General features: G+C 43.0%; 2 protein-coding genes across 3 annotated transcripts in view; one reads left to right on the plus strand and one right to left on the minus strand.

The window, feature by feature from the left end:
* The window catches only part of coro7 (coronin 7), a 95,427-nt gene that overhangs the window by 47,273 nt on the left and 22,892 nt on the right, over nucleotides 1–25,262 (plus strand). The gene's annotated exons all lie outside the window — the stretch shown is intronic.
* vasnb (vasorin b) lies at nucleotides 952–21,603 on the minus strand. Of its 2 annotated transcripts, XM_080487827.1 has the most exons (3): nucleotides 21,469–21,603; nucleotides 15,577–15,639; nucleotides 952–4,803 (listed from the first exon to the last, which is right to left on the minus strand). In XM_080487827.1, the coding sequence occupies exon 3, from the start codon at nucleotides 4,770–4,772 to the stop codon at nucleotides 2,724–2,726; it is 2,049 nt and encodes a 682-aa protein (XP_080343953.1). In that variant the 5' UTR covers nucleotides 4,773–4,803; nucleotides 15,577–15,639; nucleotides 21,469–21,603; the 3' UTR covers nucleotides 952–2,723. The 2 variants fall into 2 exon arrangements, with proteins under 2 accessions (XP_080343953.1, XP_080343954.1); XM_080487828.1 differs by lacking the exon at nucleotides 15,577–15,639 and having other exon boundaries at nucleotides 21,469–21,589.

Consider the following 25,262-nt stretch of genomic DNA (forward strand, 5'->3'; position numbering starts at 1 on the left):
TGTGTGTGTGTGTGTGTGTGTGTGTGTGTGTGTGTGTGTGTGTGTGTGTGTGTGTGTGTGCGTGCGTGTGCGTGCATCTTGCATCAATTCCCTACGAGCATTGTACCTATAAAACACATGGGTGGTCAGTCTGTTTATTGTGTGGGTTTGCAAACAGCACTCACCAGTTTGAGATGTTCACAATTGTTGCATCTACTTTCGATCAAAATCTTTGTTTCCATTTTGCCCCTGGCTCGCTGCTGGGTAGGAAGAATTCCTCCACCCCCTCCCCCACAGAAAGTGCACATTAAACAGTCTTTAAAATGTTTGTATTGGGTGGTGATGCTCTGTAGGATATGGAAATAAGGAATGCTTTTGTAGAGAATATGTACACTGTTCATCGTAATTCAGTCTAACTCACCACACTGCAGTTGAGTTGGAAATATTATGCAGATCAATAGTTAATAGTTACAGCACTATGTATAGAAAGAATTACTAAATTAAAGTTTGTAGAACAGCATATAAAAGAGAAAAAAAGCTTTTGTTACTATTTTCTATCACAGTGGCTTGCCATGCTAAAACTTTTAGGTGCATGAAATTGCAGTTGTAACCACCATGTGATGGGCATATTTTGGCATCTTCTGTGACATGTTTGGTGCCAAAGATGTGAAAACAAACATGCTTTCTTCATTTTAGAGCAGCTACCCTTTCCTTGCAGTATTTTCATGCCGCTTTGGCTGACTGTCGTGTTTACTGAAGCAAACGTTTGCCCAAACCACAGGCTCTGCCTTTATACCAACACAAAAATGGCAAGCAGACACTAAGTGACTGTCTGTTTGCTTTGATTCATCGCTGGAATTATTGGCAGTTTACCGCAGCTCCGGAGGATTAAGAGCCAATTGTCTGGCAATTTGGTGCAACGTGTGTCAGGTGAAAGGTGGATAATAACAAGAAAATGACAACTTGAACAACTCATGGATATTCATTTAATGATAACATCACTTTTTTTTTTTTTTTCCATTTGTACAAATAAGTTCACAGAGTAAAAAACAAACATCAATAAGAAGTTTCCCAAAATAAACAGGGAAAGATTACCAATCACATTGAAAATATCTTCAATGTATTCTATTTTACAGACAAATATTCCAGTTGCATTACTTGAATGTTGATTCTGATAGTATTTTGTTAGCAGGGTACAGTTAGCTGTTCACTGGGAATATTGAAAGTAAACTACAGAAATTCACAGATGTGTCTTTGGTTTGTTTGCCAGAAGGTCGACTCTTTCGGGGGCTTAATGTACTCATGGGTATGTGGGCACATAAAGGGGTTGAGTGACAGCAACTTGATGTCTGCAAGTCTTTCCACAAGACAGAACCTGTACACTCTCTCGCTCTCTCTCTCTCTTTTCTCTCTCTCTCTCTCTCTCTCTCTCTGGCGCACACACACCAAAGTCAGTGTAATATGTCTGAATAATGAGTCCAAGGTTTCTTAACATGAGGTCGGCTGAGCTGTTTATTTGGATTTTACCAAGTCTTGTTCAACACAAAACCGGAGCAAAATTGTGCGCAGCATTCCACCAGGCATGTTATTTTTGCTCAAGGGCAATGCCATGTACAATTACTATTTGCTATGTTTTTGTTTGTGGCCAAGTCAAGTAGTATGTTGTATATGGATTGTGGTTTAGGGATGACAGTCTCCCTTATAGGGAATATAAAGAATAAATAAAGTCTCTGATGTTTTCTTTTGCTGTGGTGAAGACATGTGATTGTTTACTGTAATTATGGCAAGCTCAAAAATGGTTAAAACTCATGTATGCCCTGAAACAGGATGAATTCAGTCAACTGTTTCCCGCTGTACCTTTTGTAATCCTTCTTACCTTCTCTCTTTGTGATGGAAAATCATACAGAGAGCTTGAGTTTGGAGGAGGGGGATTTAGTCTCAACTCTGTCCAGACTCACAACTACTTAGTCTGTCTGACATTGTGGGGGCAAAGCCCTTTGACTGACTTCACTGGTACCAAACGAGTTGTAATCTTCAAAGATTTTAATCTGGTGTTTTGTCTGTTAGTCACAAGTGGTGGGTTGTGGGCACGGACGGGTGTTAACAGTCACAAAGTTGCCCCATGAAAACAGCATAAAGAAATACATTAAAAATGTACATAAAACAATGTAGAGCCAAATAAAGCAAAACAAACATCAGCTATTTTCTTTGCACTACTTCATTTGGTGTCTTAAAGGTCTTTCACAGCAAGCACTGATCCCTTTGGGTTAGCATGGAAAAGTTCCATTGTTCAGCAAAAGCAATTCCTGACCCTGTTGAGTTGGGCTGTTGTGATGGGGGGGGCGCAGAACAACCCCATAACAGCCTACAGACACAGGATGACATAAAGTCATTATGTCTCTTAACCTTAAGCGATCAGTCAGTCCCAAGTTCATCAAGTCCAGCATCACAGCATGAGGGATGAATGTAAGTGAACAAGTGTCACAAAGGGAAGACGCAGCATCGAAGTCAAGTAGGACGCTTCAGAAATCCGAACACTGTTTTTGAACTTGTTTAATGTCTACATAGACAACCAAAGGGCAGTCCATTAAATGTACAGTACGTCCCTTCTTTGCTTGTTGGTTGGCTGAAACACAGTCCTCCACGTTTGACCACTGCGGAAGCTGCTCTTTGTATTTCACTCGAGGGGCCAGAGATGAGGAATTACAGATCCTCATTCAGACCAGAACAGTTAAAGCCACTTGTCAAAAGTAGGAAGGCTTGTGTGAAGACATGTTGTTATTTGATGTACAGTGATCTTGGAGGAGCAACACCTCATATTCCAAATTGCCGTTCTGAACTGCTGGTTCTGGGATCATAATTTGTGGCTGTTTGTGAGGCAGTGCCCCATTGTCTAAACCAGCTTTAACTCCATCCAGCTCCAGCTGAGAGGGCTCACAGTCTAGGTCCAGGTGGCCCTTGGCCCTTTTCCTGCGAAGGTAACACACCACTCCCACCGCTACTGCAATCAGTACTAACAGTAGCAAGATAGCAATGGCAGGCACCAGCATAGTGGTTAGCTTTGGATCCTCAAATTGTGCATCGGGGCCTCTCGTGCTCTCAGGAGCTGTATGGGCTTCAGTGCAAACACTGTCTATGCCACTTGGGGCACCAAGTGGACTGGCGCACACCGTATATGTTGAGTTGGGGTTCAGGCCTCTCAGCCTGTACTCTGGGAAGGATGCTGGTAGGCTAAGCTGAATTGGCCTGCGATCTGGCCCTGAGAGATTTCGGTAGGTAAGGCGAATTCCACGGATATAAGGCCGCATTTCAATGTAGCGGTGTAGATCCAGCAGGATTGAAGTTGCCGTTGCTTGATGTGAGCTGATATCCGGTGCATCTGCAGTGACCGTTGCCATGGGGGGTTCAACTTCTGGTGGTGAAGAGGGGTGTGCGAGTTCACAATACAATCCAGAAGTCCCTGGTGGACATGTACAGTCTACCTGACCGTGCTGGTCCAAATGACATGTGCCTCCATTCAGACAGGTTTGGGGGGGGCAGAAACGCTGCTCCTCATCTGTGTCAATGCTGCTGCCACTGGGAGTTGGCACAGGAGGCAGTTGAGGGCCATTTTTTCTGTTTGCTGGATTTTCACTGGCCTTTGGTTTCGGAACAGCTTTAGTAGTCGTTGGGTTGGTCGTGTCAACAACAGGCATAGCGGTCGTAGTTTTGACAGTAGTAGTAGTGACTGTAGTTGTAGTGGGGCATCCAAAATCTCTGTGCTCTAATCTCTCTAATACTTTTCCTGCATTGATAGGTGGGAAATGGCAGCGTGTCTCCTCTGGTCTCTCCAGGGTGATGCTCTGCGCTCTGAGCCACCTTGGAAACCAGGCTAACGTACAGAGACAGTTGAAAGGGTTTTCAGCTACTGTGAGCTTTCTGAGGTTGGGGAAGAGCTGGGAAAACTCTTCAGGAAGTCCCTGCAGACTGAGGCTGCTAATGTCCAACTCCCTCATTTCTTCGAGGTCTTGCAAATCCTTAACGTTAATTGGACCCATTGGGTTGCCAGCCAAGTTGAGGCTTGTCAGCCCGCTGGTCTCCTTTAACACTAAGGGGAAGGAATCAAGTTGGTTTTCTGAGATATCCAGTTCATGGAGATTCTTAAGATTGCCAATTAGCTCAGTATTTAGACTGGTGAGACCCACACCACCCAACCTGAGTGACTCCAGGTCTGGGGTCTGGAGGTCTGAAGGCCCCAAAGAGGGTAAGACATTAAAACGAAGATCTAGCAGAAGCAGTCTGGGCATCGAGAGAGCAGGGAGAGATGTCAACTGGTTACCCTGCAGTTTGAGTTCTAGTAGGTTTTCAAAGACATTAAAAGCTGCAGGGTGAATGGTCTTGATATGATTACTATACAAATAAAGACGCTCTAGGAGTGCCATGCCATAGAAGCATTCCTCTGAAATGTGTGTGATCTGGTTTGATGACAAATCTAGATTTCTCAACGAAGTTAAGGGTTCAAATACACTATCAGGAAGTTGAGTTAGTTTGTTTTGACTGAGGTCCAACATCTCCAGGTTTTCAAGGCCGTCAAAGTCTTCAGCTGCCAAGCTTTCGATCCCGTTGGAAAACAGGTAAAGGCTCTTTGTGGACGGGTGCATGCCTCTGGGAATGGTTGACGAACGTCTTTGGAAACACAAAATGCTTTCTGGGTTGGAACAGGAGCAGTCACTCGGGCAGTCACTGGTGAAGATACCATGAGGAAGGATGAGGAGAAGCAGAATGGGCATCGGCGGAGTGAGAAAGATCTTCATGGTGCAGATTCTTTCTCTCTCCACGCACAGCCTGAAACGAGACAACAAAGAAAAAACCAAAACATTAACCACCTGCATATTCAATCTTAGAAAATACTAAGCAAAACTTGACTGAATTGATATGTAAAACTTCTGCTGTAGCTAGAAGAGATAACAGAACTTATGTATTAAAAGCAACAAAAAAGAACACAGAATTTATTTCCTCAAACTTGTTTTATTTCAATACAGAGAAGTTTCTATACCAGTTTAGGTCAGTTATTGATTCACAGCATGGCTCTTTACTGTGCTTAATGAACTAATAGTTTCAAAGGTTTAACAATTCATAGCTTGTGATCAAAGGTAGTCTTTTGTCACAAGGACTTTCAAACAATAGAGCTGTCAGCGTGACCTCAGGTAGATGGTGCTGTGTGGGAATACTTTGCTTCTCCTTCCACTGCACATTTTCCAGTCTTTCAAGACTGAAACACAGGGAGGCAAATGCCTTTTAATTGAGTAACCATACCAAACTTCTGGTTTCTTTTCGTGTTATATTTAACTTTTTTTTAGCTTTACTTAGAAGTGTGTGTGCTATGCTGCATGCATAGCATACGTGGATAATTTCTTTTGAGGCACTGGAGCTTCATTGATTTTGTGCGTAACAGTTAAACCGACTTACAGCCACTGCGTTTTGTCTAACGAAGTGTGAAACTAGAAAATGGACTAAATTAACTACGGAGTAGATCACCAAAAGGATATGTCACTGTGATGTAAGCCCATTTCACCTGAGCCCAAGCCTTACAAAGCAAACACCCTGCAAGAGTGTCAACACAGCACTTGAAAGGGACTGAAAAAAGGGGGAGGGATGATGGAAGGGTGGAGGGAGAAAGGAATGAGGAGCGATAAAGAAGAAACTAGTTGCAGACAAGAGTTTTTGTAGCAGTTTATCATCCACATCTGTCGAGTGAGACGGCCTTGGGGAAAGAGGCAACGTGTTTCAATAATGACCTCTGTAGCTCCTTGTAGAAATGTTCTGCCTCTATTTTACTGTTCAGAAAATCCACACAGAAAAACCTTATACCAATAACTTGATAATATAATCATAGCAGCCAAACAGCCTGTTTAGTTACTTTTGTCTTATGTCGCGATTCAAGTTATGTGGTTCAGGAAAATTTGTTTCAGGGCCATGAATTGTGTATTTGTCTATGTCTATACTGTGCAAATACCTGAATAGTAAGCCACGTGTGAGTTTAATGCAGATAGGGAACACACACACAGAAAGTGTTGTTCTCGCAACGCTTACCTGCAGTGTTATTTCACCAGTGTATAGAACAAGAGAAAATAAAGGGATTTGGGAAGATAAACAGGAGATGAAGGGGATAGAAAGAATCAAACAACAGCTGAAGCATACACCGAGGACCTCAGGGTTGCATATCATCACTGTGTGTGGGGTGCTGCATTTCGTTTCCAGTGCATGGTACTACACGTGTGTCTTCAGATCAGAACACACGCGTGCACACACACAAACACACACTCTATGTTACAAGGTGCTTATTCAAAGCACAGGCTTAATGCACTTCAGTAATTGCTTAAGTGAAGTATTATATGTGTTTGTATTTCTTCTAGCGAAAAATCTGTCTGGAAACTTAAGTTTTGGAGGTAAAGAAAAAGCAATGAGAGACGGATCTAATGCCAGAATATACAATAACATCAAGGCAGCTATGAGAGTAGTCTGAGCTCTGCAGAAAAAAAACTCTTGACTATTTTTCTAAGAACCTCATCTTGGTGATTCTGCTGTAGCTCCACGGGGCAGCATGTTTATTTGAGTGTATCTCATTCCAAAGTGGGCCAAGCACATCTGATAACCCCAAAGAAGAAAAGAAGAGAGAGGCTGTAGTGGAGGTGAGCGAGGAGGAATCCAGCCTGTAAGCACTGTAGGTTGAAGATAAACTGTGGCTTGGTAAAGCCGATTGGCTTGTTGTTGGTTTTTTTTTCCTCCTTTTGGATGCAATTGACTTTTGCAGATCAGTGAGTAAGATAGAGGAGTCACTGTTGCGTGCAGCCATGGCGTCCTGCTGACTCTTACGAGTGTAGATGCAGGGCAGAGAGAGAGAGATAGTGAAAAGAGAATGTTGTCATACCGCCGAAAGAGAAATGCCCCCCCCCCCTTGCCTTCCTCCTCCGTCTTTGAGTTGTAATTTCCTTTTCTCTCCCTTGTGCACTTTAAACATTCCCGAAACAGACTGAGATTGAAAAAGTGAGTCAGTATCTATCATTGACTTGGCATTCGCAGATTAACATTTCGGCTTTAGAGGATTTATAATTGTGTTGTGACTGGACCTGTTATACAATGATTGCTCCTACATCTGCTTTCTTCAGGTTTCAGGTGTAGGTTCAAGGGTTGTATTAGAATAAAAATGTGTTGGCTGACAAATATGTGGAGTTACCCGTGGGCTACAAATGGTAAGAAGAAAACAGAGAGGAGACCATGAGAATGTCTACACGTCCTCGAAAAGGAACATTAAGGCGGCAATAAGAAGAGGTATGAGGAATAAACACATTCTACCCTCTCCCCCAGTTCGAGTCTTAGCCAGGTTTTTCTTTCTTTTCAAAATGAGGAAGAAAAGAAAACACAGGCCGAGGAATAGTAAAGACAAACGCAGGTTTCTGTCAGTGGGGGCACCAGGGTGGATAAGCCCTGGCTTTGAGAGAGTGAAGTGGGCTTCATCAATTAAATCCCAGCAGGCTGGGTGTCAAGAGTTCTTATCTTCAGAGCTGTAGGCCAATACTGAGGGGCAATGAGGGGTACAAGAACGGGTAAAAGGTAACGGGGTCTGTATGTGTGTGGACTAGCCGCAGGTCTGTGTGCATATTTCGCAAGCTGAGCTATAGATTAAAGGGAAGCAGCATGCCAAGTTGCAGTAAGGGAATAATGTTGCTCAGTGCAGAGTCCCATTCAAGAGGCCCCTTCTCTTCAGGACCTTATCGTCTCAGGGGACAATGCCCATGGTATGCTTAAAGAATGATGGACACTGGTGTAGGTCTGTTAAAAGACAGTGCTCTTGCACAAAGTACACCTGTGCTGCGTGTGCAGATTTACTGACATTAATTCACACAGTTTATTATTGATAGAGAAACGGCGAATCCATGGACATGAAAGATGATGTGAACCTTTGACCCCATCCAGGTTCTATTTCCCCTACTTCCTTCTTTATTTTTACCACTTAGCCACTCATGACCCTATGGTAGAGAGCAACTCCTCTGGATATTTCAACCATTTTCCACTATCAGTGAAGTCCGTGCGTCAGCTGGTCCTTGTTATATGTAATTCAGTTGTGTTATCCATCAACATGACAAAGGGGTCAAGAGAGATTTGGGAAGGAGAAGCAAGATTTGTGTTGAGTTTCAGAGGATGAAAAAATAAAAAAAATCCTCAAAAGGCAGCGCAGCAGAGAAAACAAAAGCATGTCTACAGCAGGAGCATGTAGCACAGCTGTGTATTTAAAATATGTAAACTATGTAGGACTGTTAGTATGCGTGTGATGCAGAGAAGTATTGGTTGATTGCATGAGACATCCCTCATGCTGGTTGTACCTGTTCAGCAGTATTTCATTGGCAAACACGTTATGACAGAAGCATGTGAGCAACACATGATTGACATCATCCAGAAAGGAGGTTTCAAGATCTCAGAAGCTTAACAGGGAAACGGGCGACGTCAAGTTTACTCAAACTTTTAGTGCAAACTTGGGTAAGCGAATATGAAGGGGAAAAGAGCTTTACCATGACTGTCCTTGGCAATAATCATCGTGAGGCCACAGTATTATTGCTGTCAAAGTGGTATGAAGGAGGATTAGGAGCTGTAGCAGTTTTTATGATGTGCTGCATACACAAATCCTCCATGCGATTCCAGTCTGAACCTATAAAGACCCTATAATTGTCACATTCACCTCTACATGTGCCAGCTCATGTCAGAGGGTTCATGTTTTAATTATTGCAAACAACTATTTTAACAACAGGCAGTTTTCTGTCACCACTGACCAGAAACACACCAGCATCATATTTTTCTAGAGCCTTTCATCTTGGGAAGTGTGAATATATATCTGAACCAGTTGTGAAGTAGCCAATTGTTAAAGTGTAAAGCCTTTTCATCTCTGGATTTATAGTTTGGACTAAGTCTGCTTATAAGGACAGTCTGAGGCAATACCATTAGAGCCGGCAGGTGGGGAACTTGAAAGAGACCATGATCAACAGTCCATGGGTGACTGGGAGGGTGGCGAATTAGTTTGTGGTTTTGTGATTTTAAGGGAGTAGTTATATTTTGTATTTCTATTCTCTTGTGTTAATAGAATGTATTTGCCTGAATGCAAAGACTTTTCAGAGGTGATTTGGTCAGATAGCATCAGTCCAAAGAACAACAAAGCCAAAGAAGCCCTCGGCTATAGAGCAAATCCTTAAGGTCAAAGGTCAGACTCAGATTAGTGTTTCCACTTCTCCACAGTATTCTGTGACCTCTGTTGAAACCCTGGTCCAGACAACACCAAGAACAGACCCTGTTTGAACTAGGTTACACGCCCAGCTCCAGTTACATACATGTACACCTGAAGCTCGCTGTTCTTCGTCTCTACTACAGGTGCTTTCTCTGCTCCTTTCGAAGCAAACATGAAACCCAAGTCTTCTGGATTGTGTCGGAGTGAATGATGCAACCTCTGCCAAACCTCTAGAATGAGCTGACAGTGCACTCCCATCTGAGAGGAGACAGGAGGCGAAAGGGAAAGGCAAGAGGAAGAGGTGGGTGCAAAGCAGACTTGAACTGGGTCCGAGCAACAGCATGTGGCCCGTCTATGTCTGCCTCCGCTGAGGCCGAGAGCGCAGAGGTCAGCCACTACAAATTCCAAGAGGAAATGTGGACCATTTCCTTTTGTTTTATTGCCGAAGAACATGACTGCTGGTCCTGAAGATGCTTAACCTGATTGTGGGTTTATGGAGATGAACATGAGGGGTGATAAAGGATGCACTGACTGAGGCTGACTCTCTTCCCGTCCCGTCTCAGCTCAAACACACTGTCTCCTTTTGTCTCCACGTGGAAGCACATCTCTCATCTGATGACCCTGCCCTGTGACCTTTGGGGACAGCGAGCCACTGAGGTCACAGCCGCATTTCTTTTAAAGACACAAACGGATCCGTCTGAGATTTTGACCACAAGACTCTCACATTACACACACAAAGGATTTCTGTGCGCCACTGCTTTGATCCATTGTCTCATTTTTCTGTCGTGTTTACACCTACAACTTTTGTCAGACTTGTAATTGTGTCCCTCAGTCCGTCTGTCTCTTTTTGATTGTCTTTTCAGTCACAACAACAAACCACGCGATCACAGAAGTTTCAGTTAGGTCATTGCGAGAGCACCGCATCACCAGGAAACCATAAATATGTCATCCTCATGTCACAAATTTGGATTCTCTCCAAGTCTTCATTGCTGCTTTGGTATTTTGTGCGTGACTTTTGATGCCTCATTCCAAAAATAACTTTAAACACTTCATTGTACTCTTTGACCTGCTGACGCTCAGCGCAGTGATGTGCAGAGCCCGGAGTTTGGGGCAGGGACACACAACACCAAAACGACTCTTTTTGTCAGTTTTTCTAAACACAGCAAGAAGTTGACCTGGAGCGTGAATAGAACAGTGTTTGTGCAGTTTGTCTGCGTTTTCCGTTTAAACTGGGCTGACAGACCAGTTTTATCACTCAGGCAGAAGCCCAAAGTAATGTGCACACACACACACACACACACACACACACACACACACACACACACACACACACACACACACACACACACACACACAGACATTGTGGCTTCCCCGAAGACATTTGTTCCACCTCTGACATGACGGCATGCTAATTTGTCACCAAGCCGTCATGTCTACCTGATCTAAAAGACTGAAAGTTTAAAGATCGATATTTTTCATGGATAAGTAAAAAAAAAATAAGCGGAAAATTTGTACCAAGTCGGCCAAAACTGTAGCATGAATGAATAAAAGCGTACGTCTTTTTATGAAATTATGTAGAGGGAGACCACACTTCATGCTGAACTAATTGTGTAAACATTTTTTTGTCTTTGTTCTTTTATTGTAACTACACAATGAACAAGTTTGAAACAGCCTGCTGCTCAACACTGAGAGGGTGTGTACGTGTTGAGTAGGAAGCGGGCTTATTTCACGCCTGGCAGGCCAACTATCCTTCTTATACAAACAGTGGCACACGTACTCACTCTATCATCTTGGTATTTAAGACTATCGGCTTTCTGGAAAAGGTATTTGTTACATGTGGCTTTATAGAATCGTGAAACTAAGAGCTTCACACAAAACAGCTGATTGGTGGCAACGGTGTTTGAGGCAAATATCTCTAAAACTTCCGTCCTCACTCTGTCATTTTGGCACCCTGTCCTCCCCTTGCTCCTCCGCTCACCTCTCCTCTCCCTCTCAGGTTTGTTCATGTAGCTGACAAGAGTATGAGTGGAATTTGATGAAGGCATGTCTCCCCACCTGCCACAACAGACCTGTGAGGCCTCACGGCAGCTATGTAGCAACTAAAAGTAGTCATTAGGTCTGTGAGCTCCACGTCAGACATGGTAAACAAAAAGTTGCACCCAGGCTGTACGGGTAAAATGCTTGTCTATTTTCATACAATTGTGCAATTTATGAATGTGGACTTGTGAAGGTGGATTCAGCAGTCAGAATGCACACAGGTGAAATGAGAATTTCTTCCTGTGCAGTTCATGGAGTCTGTCTGTACTATTAGATGATACGCCAGTTAACACAAAGGGATATTGTTTTCCAGAATTCCAGCAAGAGAATGATATTGTAGTAAATGAAAAAAGTGCCAGTTGACCCACCAATAAACTGGGAAATATAGATAATTCAATACAGTTCCTCCAGAAAATGGTCAATTCAAATCAAATTTGGAATATTTCCCTGCAGTTCTGTGCAGAGCACAACACCCATGCAAGCTTCATCGTTTGTCTTATGTCAATAAACTTAATTTGCTCTTGTTGCAACAGATGGTATGGAGTATGGAGAAACGCTCTTGTCATCTTTCAGGGGAAAACCATGCAAAACGTTTACAAAAGATTTGTAATTCCAACAACTGCTTACATGACTCATTTTTTGGGAGGCATTGGTTATTTTGAAATATTTGGTGGGAAGGATTTAATACTGTATTAGTGACCATAAAAAGGCTATAAAATTCTGAAGAAGCCTGTTTAATGTCTTCTATTACTCATAAAATATCTGAACTATGCCCAATGATTGTAATGATTGAGTAATTGACAGCTATTGTTTTATGCCAAAATATGGAAGAATCAGAACTTTTAAACTAAATCTTGTAAATCAAAGCCTTCACACTGAAAGGTAGGCATCCTACCTGTTTTTCAGGCCCTCACTCCAACAACCCCCCTTATCAGACTTACCATTTGTGAACTTTCTAGTCATTCTGCCCCTGCAGTCTCTTTCCCAAAGGAAGAAAAAAAAAAAAAAAAAAAAACTCAAGACATGTGCCACACACACAAGATAAATGCAAAGTGGAGATCACTGGTGCTGATTAGAATGTCACAAAGGAATTTATTGTGAAACTGCCGCCTGCTCTGGGCCAGCGCCAGCGCCGAGGGAGGCTGGCTGGCAGCGGCGTTTCCCCCACCCCCATCGCTGACATGCCTCGTCAACATGGCCTCAGGTGCCTTGTGATTACCTCCTCAGCTCTGAATGTTGAGTTGTTTATTAAAAACATACATCCGTCGTACGCTTTTTTTGAGCCAGTCATAGCAACTACACATTTGAGTTATTAAAATGTGTGTCAGCCACTTTCATCCTCTCTAATGCCAGATGACAAGCTTTCACCAACCGTGAAGTCAATCTGACAGTTTGCCACAGTAAGGTTTGACAGATGAACAACAAAATTGCTAGGAGCACAACATTGCCTTTGAAACCTTGGTTTGATTTTCACAATGACCTCCTTACACTGGTGCTAACATATAATTAAACAGGTGAAGTCTCCCCTCCAAGAGTGTGTGAAGACCTCAGTCAGCATTGAGACGTCAACATTTGCCCACAACTTCCTATTTAGCCTGCAGCAGGTGTGCAGTGCTCGAAGAGTCCTCACATCTCGCCCACACAAGGCGAGGGAGAAGAGAGGCAAAGAGGGTAGTGACAGAAACTGAGGAACAAACAACTGGGCTTTTTATATACTTTTTCTTGTCCCGCCGACATTTTCAGGATTGTCGAATTTCTTCAATCTGCTGAAAGCAGCAATTGAGCCTACAATGAGAAACAGACATTTTGCCGAATGATCTGCTCATGATGTCGAAGAACGCCATTATTTACTAAATAGATAGAATAGAAACCCTCTAAGGGACATATCAAAATTCCTAAAACACAGCTGATATTTTGTTTTAAAGACTCATGGACAATCGAAATCACACAACCTGCAGGCATAAAGCTCACAACCCAGATTTTAAAAGGTCCGCAGAATTCACCTCAGTCCCGCAGGTCTTTAAAAGAATCCCTCATTTGTGGCAAACCCCTGAGGCCATTCAATGGGCCTGGATGTGTACTTTCAGTCAGCAGGATGTGTGTGTTTTTTGCCCTGTGGATGAATCATACAGTCATGTACAGAGAACCTGAGACGACCCAACAGGCCGCACAGAGGCGCGGAGAAAGAGAGAACAAATGAATGATGCTTTGTCGTCGTAGTAGGACCTCATCTGTGGAGGGAGCCGTTTGTTTGCTCTCATTGACATATCCGTTCATACCAGTCAAGCAGATTCCTGAGCTGACCTGTCAGACTCGGAACAATGCTCACCTGTGTGTGATGTGGCTGTACGCTCTGATGTCAGCGTGTGCATGTGTGTGTGTAAAGTCACGCAAATACGATATGATACCACTGTTTGCTTTTGTAGGCTTGCTTTCAGGACACCATCATGTCAGAGAAGCTACTAAATAAATAACTCTGAATTAGGAGGGTTGTGCTGATGTTAGTTTTCCATTAATGAGAAGTACAGTTGTACATTTGGCTTTGGATTGAGATGTACACATTATTTTAACCTGCCTATGATCTTTTAGATATAGCAGAGTCATATAATACCACAATCCTTAAAATGTCACATGCATACATGATGTCTACGTGTGCTATAATTCAGGCCAGCGTGTACTCCCTTTGAAGTTGAAACCCGAGGATTAATGCAGAAACATGAATGTGGATTTTGACATTGAAGCTTTGCCTGCATGGCCAATAATTTACAGCCAGCAAGCAGATATACCTTTTCACCTGAGGAATCTGTACATGTGTTGCAGACAAAAATCAACAGGAGACAGAACTCTGTGCTCTTGTGTCGGCTGTTCTCCCTGAGGAGGTCTAGGCCAGGACTGACGGAGAGGCGGGGGCAGAAGTTTTGAGGCAATTAGCGAGAGTATTGATGTGCGTCCACAGGCTCAAGGCTACGCTCTTGTCCTGTGTGTGTGTGTGTGTGTGTGTGTGTGTGTGTGTGTGTGTGTGTGTGTGTGTGTGTGTGTCTTTACAAGCCCACACAGTCCGTGTCACAGCTCATTGACAACTAGCACAACACGGGTAGGACGGAGGGTGAGGGGTCAGAGGGGAGTGTAAAGGTGAACACAAAATCAGTCATGCTGTCAGCCAACAATTGCATAAATTCTTTTTATGACTGAGTTAGCATTCCACTCTTTGAGTTTCATATATATATATATATATATATATATATATATTTTGTTTTTCATTTTCAAAGGAATACGTTGCATTATATCCTTTTTGTGAAAGTCCTTTTCTGATCTTGGCTGTCTGCAGTTTGTACGTAGGATGGCTGCAGTGATTAGTGCAGGACATTTGAAGGTATTAGTCATAGTCTTCAACTTTCAAATGAATTTCTTGGAGAAATAAAAGTGAACAGTATGCGTGTTCATCTCTGACCATCTCAACTTATATAGCTTTGTAACAATTTACATTCCTGTCTCTTACTTTGTATCAGCTTGATGTGTTTTTTTTAGCCTTTGCAAACCTAAACAGGGTTTATTTTCAGGGGAAATGTGCTACAATGTGTCTCTCCAGGACATTTTTAGATATTATACTTTCACCAGAGTTCTGGTGTTTTAGGAGTTTAGGAAAATAATACACATCTTATTGGTTGTGGTGTTTTCGTGAGATTCACAGAAAATAACAAAAAGCATCAGAATGTAATTTTGTCAAAACAGTGGCTGATTATGAAAAGTGAATCAAAAACTGTTAATTTTTTTATTTTAAAGAAACTGTTTTGGTTTCTGTGGATATGTAATAAAAAACACAAACGGAGTCTTTATCTACCCTCATTCTGTCACAATTCCACAACTTCAGCGACCAGACAAGCCATTTAAGCTTCAAACTTCCTCCGTTTTCCCTTTTTCCTTTCCCCTCCGTCTGTAAGCCGACACAGCCTCAGTGTATCTATTAAATACCGCGTGTGTGCTAAGAGAGCCACTCTTGTTCTCCTGCCAGTCTTGTTAAGAGGCTCAGAGTTGTGTGAAAGAACCCTATTGAGGAAGCAGGGTGTTGCGCTTAACACAGTCAAGACTGCCAACTGTGTGCGGTTTACGTTTCTAGATGCAAATAATCAAAAGGATTTATTATTAAAATGCGTATTATAAGTACAATTTTACTTATTTAATCTATCATACCCTGACATGGTTATAGTAAAACTTTGCTGATGACAACCATGTGTTAGTATTGTGGTTACGGGCCACATCGTACTTAGAATATTATTAGAGATTTATTTTAATACTTTGCTCACCCTGTGAAAATGCTTCCGCCTCTGCTCGCACTCCACTCTCCTCTTCCTCCTGCTCTTCTTTACCTAAAAAAATCAAATAACAGTTGCAGTTGTTACCAAAATCTGTTGCATGTGTTCCTCTAACTCTTGTCAGCTCTTCTTCTTTTTTTTTCTTCTTTTTTTTTTTTTGTTGCAGTCTAGCCCCCTGCCATGCATTGTTAATTGCACATAAGCACAACAGGAAGTTTATTTTCCTGTTAATTGGTAAGATTCCAGCTGTGTGCAGGAGCATGCTGAGCGCTGGCGGGCCATGTGGCAACACAGCAGTGCAGTCAGAGTGCGAGAGGAAGAATGCTGGCGGACTACTCTCCACTCCGTCAGCTCCCTGTCCTGTGGTATCGCTCAATCAGCCGGAGCCGGAGAGCGTGCAGGTCTAGATTCGCATTGATGTGAGCGTGACACCCTCATGCAGCCAGTTTTACTGTTTTCACAGCAAAGTTCAAGCCGTGATCTGCAACATTTATTTACTTCTGGGTGTGAGATTAAAGTGCGCCACTTTGAGAACTCTTGTGTTTTCTATCTTCTTGTTTCAGTCAGGTGTGTGTGTGTGTGTGTGTGTGTGTGTGTGTGTGTGTGTGTGTGTGTGTGTGTGTGTGTGTGTGTGTGTGTGTGTGTGTGTGTGTGTGTGTGTGTGTGTGTGTGTGTGTGTGTGTCTTCCATCCTGAATTTTATGAATGGTATCAGCTGGCAAGGCCCAACCTGAACACAGCTTTTTAACAAAACAATAAAATTCAACATTTATCAATGATTTCATTTCAATGCCTTTTCTTTTCCTTCATTAGTAGTACAACACATTCAAATAGTAAATTTCACATGCTGGATACTGGACCCGCTCATCCAGCATTTTTCCACTTGTGGTTTTTAAGACATATTTCATATACCTAAGCTCTGAGTCAAACAGTCTTTGGAAGCGGGAAACAAAGACAATCGCTATGAAACCACATGCTGAGCCTGATTGTGTAACACCTGAAACATCGCTTCACTTTGCATCCACCATCTCCCAGTTTTCCTGCAGTGTTACTGTCTTTCCCCCCAAGTACGGCACCCGGTTTGACTAGCTCACTTCAGTGGAACCTTTTGCTACATTATGCATCTGTTTTTTTTGTCTCTCGGGATGTTTTACACTGCTGCACAGAAGTGTCGGTTTTCTGTGTGTGTGTGTGAGTGTGCCTGCATGTTGAAGTTAAGGGGGTTATGCATTCACTAATGGCTGAGCAGTATGTAGTGAGGACTCTACAGTGGTCAGTTTCCGGAGGTCACTCCGTCTTTCTTGTACATTTTTTTTTTGACTAACATAATTTTGAAGATGAAAATCGGCAGTAAAAATATGACTCGTGGACCTTTCTACCACCTCTTCTTACATTTGTCTGAGACAATTCATCTGGAATTAGCACCGATGGCAAACTATCTCACTGTAGTTAGTAGAAACTACATAATCAAAGTCTCATCTTAAAGCATCTACCTGAGAAAAGGTGGGATGAACAGAGGGTAGCTCATTATTGTTGTTCTGTGGGTGTTGAATTTTTAATGTCATTCTCTCGTGCTTGTTTGTCGGACTTACACAAGCAACAAGACGAGACATGTGGCACTGTCACGACCGTTTGCCTGCTCGTTGCAGTGTTGAGTGATTGAGACTCGGGCTAATAGCCTGGTGGCATTCAGATAAACACATGTAGGCATTCGTGCACATACATGCACATATTTTCTCTGGAGGGCCACCTCATGCTCTCTCATGGTGTGGACAGCCTCAGATAACGACACTACCCACCCCCCCACCCCCCCTTCCCTGCACGCCACGACTGAAATAGACCTCAGGATAGAGGGACCAGACAACTGAGAGGTTGAACGATGTAATAAAAAAAGAGCAGCTCAGTGCGTACGTGTTGGCGTGTATGCATGACATGACAACATGATTGTGTGTGTGTGTGTGTGTGTGAATATCACTGCTTTCTGTGACAAGAATGTCTGACACCAGGCTGACCTGAAAGTGAGCTCAAACTGACCCGCAGGTACACACCACACGTTACCTTATCTGTTGGTAAACGATTAAGAGTTAATGTTCATCTCAGTCTTTGTTTATGTGGCTCTCATTAGCTACTGATAACTGATTAACAGAAAGATCAGTCTCTTCCACGTCTGGTTTTGGTTGTGCGTGCGTGTGCGCGTGTGTACCCTCGCTTTGCTCCTGCCCAGTAAGCTCTGGTTCAAGGCTCATTTTCTAATTACAGTGCAGGCCAGAAGTAATTACAACCTTAGATTAAGAGTCATTTATCTTTCTTTTTTTTTTCCCTGTGTGTGCCCACTGAAATGCAGCAATTTGTGGTGGCTCTCTGGGATGATCATCCTCCTTCTCATCCTTTCTCTCTCTCTATACTTCTGTCCCTTACCACTTCACTGGACTCTGCTTAGGAATTTGGGGGGTTTTTCGGCTCTTTGCAAGTTTTCCATTCAGCGTGACAAGGTTAAAAATATGGTGAATACTTCCATCAAATACAAAACTGAAAACAACCCTTTCAGACAAGAAACGGGCCAATCCGTAAAATCGGACTACAGTGAGAATATATATGTGTGTGTGTATGTGGACATGGAGGACAGCAGTTACTTGGGGTTTGCACTCAAGCTGGGGCACTCCAGAGCCTTTAGATCCCTTCACATATGTGTGTATATTTATGCAAGGTTTTGAAGTGGTTCTTCTGAACGCATCATTTGGCTGCATCGGAAAGCTCTTCTTCAATTTAGGTTGGCAGGCGTATGAGCTGGGGTTTGCCTGCACATACCGCTGGTTCAGCATTGATGTTTGCGGCCGAGGCCTTTGAAGCCAGGATTTTCATTTAAGACGCCTCTTATAGGAAGCAGCCTCTGCGCTTGGTTGTCAACTAGAGACCCCCGCCCTTCCTTGCTGTGCAGCACCTTGAAGAGTGAGTTCAATAACAATTTTACCACTAACAGGATGGATTTTTATTTCCTGAATTGTTCCTCTGACTTTAACAGAGTCCCGAAAAACACAAACACACAAACTCATTCACACACTTATTACAACTTTCTGCCCTGTCAACTCCCCTTTCCCTGCCGACTGCGTGACTGCCCCACTCCTGTCCTCCTCTCTAACCTCCACCTCTCTGTACAGCTCCTTCCCTCCCTTCCCCAGGCCTCCTTGCCTCGGCACCTGACTTTTAACCCTGTAATCCCTCCTATGCAGAGAGCAGGATGCATCAAGCACTGCCCCTAATTGGTAGAAAACTAAGCTTTGTTGCGAGAAGAAAGGCAGTGAAAGTCCTCTGCTTTGATGTGAGGGATAAAGAAAAGTAACCATCAAATCAAATACCCAGAGATTTGGCAACATTTACAAAACTTCTCAAAAACATCCCTAAAGACAAGCATAATATTCCGACATCAGTGCCAGCCTCGATTTGTAAAGAAATAACTGATGAAAGTACAGGCTGACAACGAGTCGGTCACCCGATCCGGGAAGAGTGTTTCGCCATCATTATCACAGTGGTGTGATTACAGGCCTGGGCTTCATTGTTGACCTCTGTGACAGAGGGCTCCTTCATCTTAGTCATGCTCCCCATCTGCAGAACGACATATGACAGCGAGAAATATCTTGCTGTGGGGCAGGAATAATCCATCCAGAGTGCACAAATGCACATTTAATGCTTTAATTTGCCATTGCAGGTGAAGCGGTGCGAGTAAGAACTTCAGTCTGGCTCTTGTGTGTGTGTTGTCTCTTCCCTCCGCCTGCTGTCAGTCTCTCAGCAGTGGGAAGTGTGTGTGTCGACAAGTGGCTTTTCAAACAAAACAGTCTGCTGTGACGGCAGTGAAACAGTGAATAAGAAAAGCTGAAAGTCTCTGCATTGTTTTGTGACTTCATTGGCTTCACATATTGAATTTAACTACTCTGGCACACGTTTGTGTTCTTTACAGTGCCAAGCCGTGGCCACTGAAGATGCTGGTGTTGTGCCTCTCTTAAACTGCCCGTGTTTCCATGTGTTTAACGCAGTAACCTGGAAGTTCTGCACATTAGCGATGGATAATTGGCCTCCCATGGCTGCTCTGCTGTCTGCTCGCCTAATATAAACAGATTACAACCATTATATCCCGTCAATGACAAAGCAGCTTCTCCTACAGCATAATGATAGTCTGTGAGGAAACATGGCCTTGAAACAAGCCCTGGTGCGGGGTTAATAGCAGGGCTATTGGGGTAGTTTGCGCTGCTCGTTTCCCCTCAGGAAAAAGATTAAGCGGTTTGCTGTGTCTGTTTGTGGGAGCCATGTAAAAGATGCTAATCTGCTTGAAAGCTGAAAGGATTGTGGTCAGAAGACTGTTCTTATATGAATTAGGGATTTCAAGGGAAGGCATAAACTGACTTATGAGCATCATCATCAAGTAATGACTATTTCAATATCTTGCAGCACCATGAATAGATTGTATTTGTCTAATTCTAAGTTGAGAGAGCAAAAACAGAAGCGCTGTGAGCGCCTTGCATCCTCTTTCGACCACAGATTGATCTGAACATGTTGAGCCATGTCACTTTTGTAGCTTTATTTAGTTTATTGCTGGAGTTGGTCATTGAGATTTAATCTCTCAGGAATTTGACCTCATCCCTCATTATCCGGCTGCACGCTTGTGGAAATCGATGTTTCTCTAATTTCTGTGTGTATACCTTTCCTCTGTCGGCAACTGTGTCATTTACTATATGCCTTCAGCAAAAAGGTGAATGATACAGCTGCGCGCCTTTATACCTCAAGGGTGTTTCAATCCGGTTCAGTAGCTGAAGTGGCTGATGATTGACGTTTTAATATTTTGTGGGGGTGGACCAATCGGGATTTTGACAGAAACTTGGCCAAAAATCAAACAGCAAACACATTTTCTTTTTACCAATCTGTCAAACTTTAGTTGTGTATTACTTTGTTTTTGTTCCAAAAGAGCTTTAATCAGCATGCCATTGCACACTTGGCCTTGATGCTTGTCTTTTGAAACAGTCATCCCTATTTCCTATGTAGTTTTTGTATTGGAGTGAAGAATAGTTGTTTATCAGTTTGTTTTGTGCGTCATATAGAAAAACAAATCAAGCTTAATGTGCTTGTATCACCCCATGCTGCTCACTTAACGCCCATACACTCCCTTTGCCCATTTGACCTCTGTGAAATTAGTGCTCAGGTCTTTCGAGCGCTTCTGTCCTATTGAACTCTGTGTTGTGGGACGCTCCCTCGTGTGGCTCCAAAAAAACCCAACAAAAAAAGGAAAACAGCTGTCCTCTGCTGTGACCACGGCTTGGTGCGGTCTAGACATACGGCTCGGCCCCTACGTGCTGCACGGCGTCCTGCGGTCCGACACCAGCCCGCCTCATTACCGCCCCGACGGATCCGTTTGCACCGCGCACACGCTCGCGTTTTACGCACTTCCCGAACATTTTAAATGCCATGCGTTAGAGTTGTTTAACAGCGGCGCATCCTTGCTGCGAAGTTTTTGGCGTTTCTTCTTATATAGTATTTCTTTGCCTCTGAGTGGGAACTCATGGGAAATAAGAAAGACGTGTTCTGTCGGACATTAAAGGTTTTTCAGTTTTCAACGGAATGTCAGAGTTGTCTGAAAAGTAAATTCACAGCTCTTGCCAGTGTGTTTTGTTCACGAAGAGCCATAAACAATGAGAAATTGTTTGTATTGTGTTCTGGAAACACATTCAGTCAAGGCAGTGCTGATCATCTATTAATCTATTTAAAAGTTACTCCAAAGTAAACTCTTGAGTAACGCGTCTTTACGCACGACTTACTCCTGCAGGACGCGTTAGTGCTCCGCGAGTAGCGCTTCAACATGTTGCTTGGTTTTCAATGCGAAGCAGCAAAGTCTTACCCTTAACTTGAGAGAAGTAAAGTTTGGATCGCAGTGCGTTTATCCGAGCGCAGTTCTTCAGCGATGTAACTCCAGATCTTGTGTCCCGTGTGTGCGCGCGCTCCTCCAGAAAAAAGTTTCCTCGTGAACTCTTAATTAAAGTTCCAACAAATGGTCCTCATCAAATCCTTGGAGAGGCTCAACAGCCTCCACGTCAAGGAATGCGCTCAAGCACTGAGTCCCTGGACAAAAAGCGCTTTATTGAAGCGCACAGAGGAGAGTTAAAGCGGAGGGATGGGAGGGGCGAGACGAGGCGCGGTGACGTTTGGCGCACGAGCGGAGAGCAGCGAGGTGCTCACCTTGCAGCTTGGCTCAGTGCGAGGCAGAGACATTCCTGCGTCCTCACAGTTGGCATTATCTCACCACCTACCTGCATTACCTGTTTAGAGACTTGGTCGATTATTTGTTTAGCTTAGACGTTGCTTCAATTCTATGGTAAAGTCTTGTTTCATAATTAGTATCTCAGTTCAGTCTTGTTGTTCTCCACAGAATGCACTTGACTCAGCTATTCCCGTAAATGAAACATTGGTCTTTCCCTATTGACAAAAAAGACTCAAAAAAGCAATAATAAAATATTTAATCAATTACAATATAAAAAACAAAACAGAAAAACACCAATATAATACTAAGAGCTTTGCCTTTTGCCCTTTTCTTATTTCTTTGCAGTTTTCATTTGCCTAATAACATACAAGTTGTTATCAAAGTGTACGTGCAGAACGTGCGGTCATTTCATTCACAAAGCTATCTTCTTCAAGCTGAGAAATCTATCAGATACTACCCAACACTACTGACAAGTAGCCCGTTGGCAGCTGGGCGCCTATTTCAATATGAGCTCGTCCCCACAAGGTGCCGTAAGATGATAGCTCTCAGGAACTGTGTCACCTCCGATGTGTACTTATAGCCTCATGTCACAAGTTTACTCAGAGCTGCGAACACGCGCCTCACAGATGTTTGTTTTACTTCAACTTGCCCTACCACTGTTTTCTCCTGTATTTGAGTAAAAGGTGTTGAAGAGATGTGAACACTGCTACAAGAGAGACATTGAAGGATAATCGACATAGACGCCTCCATTTTGTTGCATGTGAGCTGCTGCATGTGTTTACCGAACCCGCCACACTTCCAGTATTCTCAGGACGAGGGCACGCTTTAGTTCAAGTTGTTAAGCCACACCGTATATTTCATACAAGTCTGTGGCTCGTGAAATTTCCATTGCTCGTTCTCCTCCTGCTCTTGCTCTTGCTGCAGCTGATATACTATCTGTGTAACACACACACTTGTGCCATTCCATCTGCAAAGCATTACAGTAAATTATAGGAATAGAGAAATCATTTCATGCATGTCCTTCAGGGTCCAGATGTAACTCCTGAGTTGCTTCTGCAGCTCAATTTTACAAATTCAGGACAAGTAAAGAAGGTCTAAGGAATAAATCTTACCCTGATGCATTTTATTACTCGTGTTTCAAGTTCAGAAAGTTGGTGCGGCTGTCTCGCTTCTTTTTTCTTTTTTTTTCTTTTTTTTCACCTTATTTCCTCACTCTGTAAAATCCTCTGTGTTCAAACTGAGGTTATCTAGGTTGGCTGGAGATGAAATGTTGTTTTCCTTCACCTCCTGTGTGCTCGATGATGAGAACTTTTTCCATTTATTTACTTACATTTTTCAACTATCTGCAAACTGTCAGGATACTTAATGCATCAATGCCTGTGTCTGTACAGAGCCAACAAATGCTTATTATTATATAGCATACGCCGCACTGAAAAGGCCTAAAGTCCAGATTTAAACTGGAGATTCTCATTATTGCTTGTTGTTAACCACCGAACCACCATGCAGACCTATTTTATTGCCTCATTTTACCTTTTATACTTATAAAAACTGGTCTTTCTTCATAAGGTTTTTAATATAATTCAGTACATTACTGAAACATAGTTTTTGGTGTAGATATATTGAATAGTTTGACATTTATTACTGTGACAATTTATTCAAATGTCCAATAGAAACGTGTAAACTGCACGTTCCTGCAGCCGATGACCTTCTGATCGGGTTTCAACCTCCAGTAAATTCCTGTCCACTTTGTTTTCTGGTTAAACATCCAGAACAGGAAAGTGTTACTCTCCTTTTTTTATTTACATGCTTGAGCCTTAGCAGAGAGACATTTGGTCAGTAGTATAAATCACAGACCAGTGGCTCTTGCGGCATTTTATGTAACATCAACACGTCGGTCTCCTAATGACCACAGCTCAGTAAAAGATGGCGAGGCTGCATGTAACACTGCCCAAGGGAACCAATAAAACAGTGGCGTAGTGTTGAGATGATATTGCAGCCGGCTGATGGCCCTATAGCCCAGTACCATGCTGTTTTTATTGGTCGGTGACTGACTTTTTCTTGTCCATTTTTATATAAAGTCTGCTCTCTGATTGATTCATTGAAGTTTTTCTTTTTCTCTCTCATTTGGTTCTCCTTTTTCTTGTCGGTACATCCTGAACTCATGTGCAGACACAATTTCATCATGGTGTTCTTTTTTTTCCTGACCCGAGTAGCGTTGTGACAGCCACACTTTCTCCCACATTTGTTTCATCACATCTGATTTCATTCGCCATTTCATTCCTGGATTTATGGTAACTCGAGCATTGTGTGTCAGCGCTGTTACCTCACACATCTCTGGGGCTTAAGAATGTGTCTCTGTAAGTCTGTTATTGCACGTGATGTATTGTTTTGGAATTATATTGTTCTGATGTGTACTTTGTGCATGTCGGTAATTTCGCGGCCTCACAGCTGGAAAGCCCAGCTTCACTTCCCGACCGTGACATTTCTCTATGGAGTTTTCACATTATCCGTTTGCGTGTAGGTTTTTCCTTTTAGCGCCCTGGCCCTCTACTCAACAACATCTTTGTTAGGTTAAATGGTAACTCTTTAATTGCTGGTCTGTGTTTCCTTGGCCTTTTGATGGATGGGCCTCCTGTCGAGGGTGTACCCTGCCCTTCCCCCGATCTTAACCGAGATAGACAGACTCTGACTGGGATTAGTGGGTGAAATGGGGATATAGTAGAGGTGTGCTTCAGAGAACCTATAAAATGTCTCTAAATGCACATAATTGTCTTTTTCTTCTTCGCTTAAACTTAAAAAAAAAAAAAAACTTATTTAGGTTACATTATGTCAGTGAAAGGTTAAGAAAATAGTCATATGAATGTGACGTTGCCAGGTGAAAGGGGAGGGCTGAGGAGTGCTGGTGGCTGGGCAGAGTGGAGGATGAACAGACAGGACGACCGACAGGCAGTGATCCCTGTCACAGTGAGAGGACGATAAGCAAGAATTCAATTGTGCAATCACACGCCAAACTGGGATCTTCCAAGAAACAGCATTACCACACAAGATGAGTGGAAACAAATGAAGCACTGGGGTTGATGGATCTTTTAAGTCGCAGGTGTAAAGGGGGTCTGGGAGTGACGAGGCGTGTCCATCGCACAGAGACACAACCAGAAAAAAGCAGGAGGAAAGTTTAAAAAAAAAAATTAGTTAAAGTATAATTGCCTTTATCAGTATGTTAGTATAAGGTGTACAACAGCGTTAGTTTTGTAAAGTTTTTGTCATTCATGCAAAAAGATGCTGAGTCATAACTCAAACACCTCTTTAAGGAGCAAAATATAATCGGACTGTTTCTGAAACCCTGTCATAATTGCGTCTGTAGATCTTCGCTGGAACACGAGCGTTGGCTTCAGGTTCTGGCGTTGGTGCTGTGTGTTTCACAGCGGGCCTGCGGA

The sequence above is a fragment of the Lipophrys pholis genome (assembly GCF_963383615.2).
Source record: "Lipophrys pholis genome assembly, chromosome: 19".
Classification (NCBI taxonomy): domain Eukaryota; kingdom Metazoa; phylum Chordata; class Actinopteri; order Blenniiformes; family Blenniidae; genus Lipophrys; species Lipophrys pholis.

Excerpts from the sequence above, each read along its gene's own strand:
- vasnb (XM_080487827.1), bottom strand. The coding sequence starts at position 4,772 with ATGAAGATCTTTCTCACTCCGCCGATGCCCATTCTGCTTCTCCTCATC.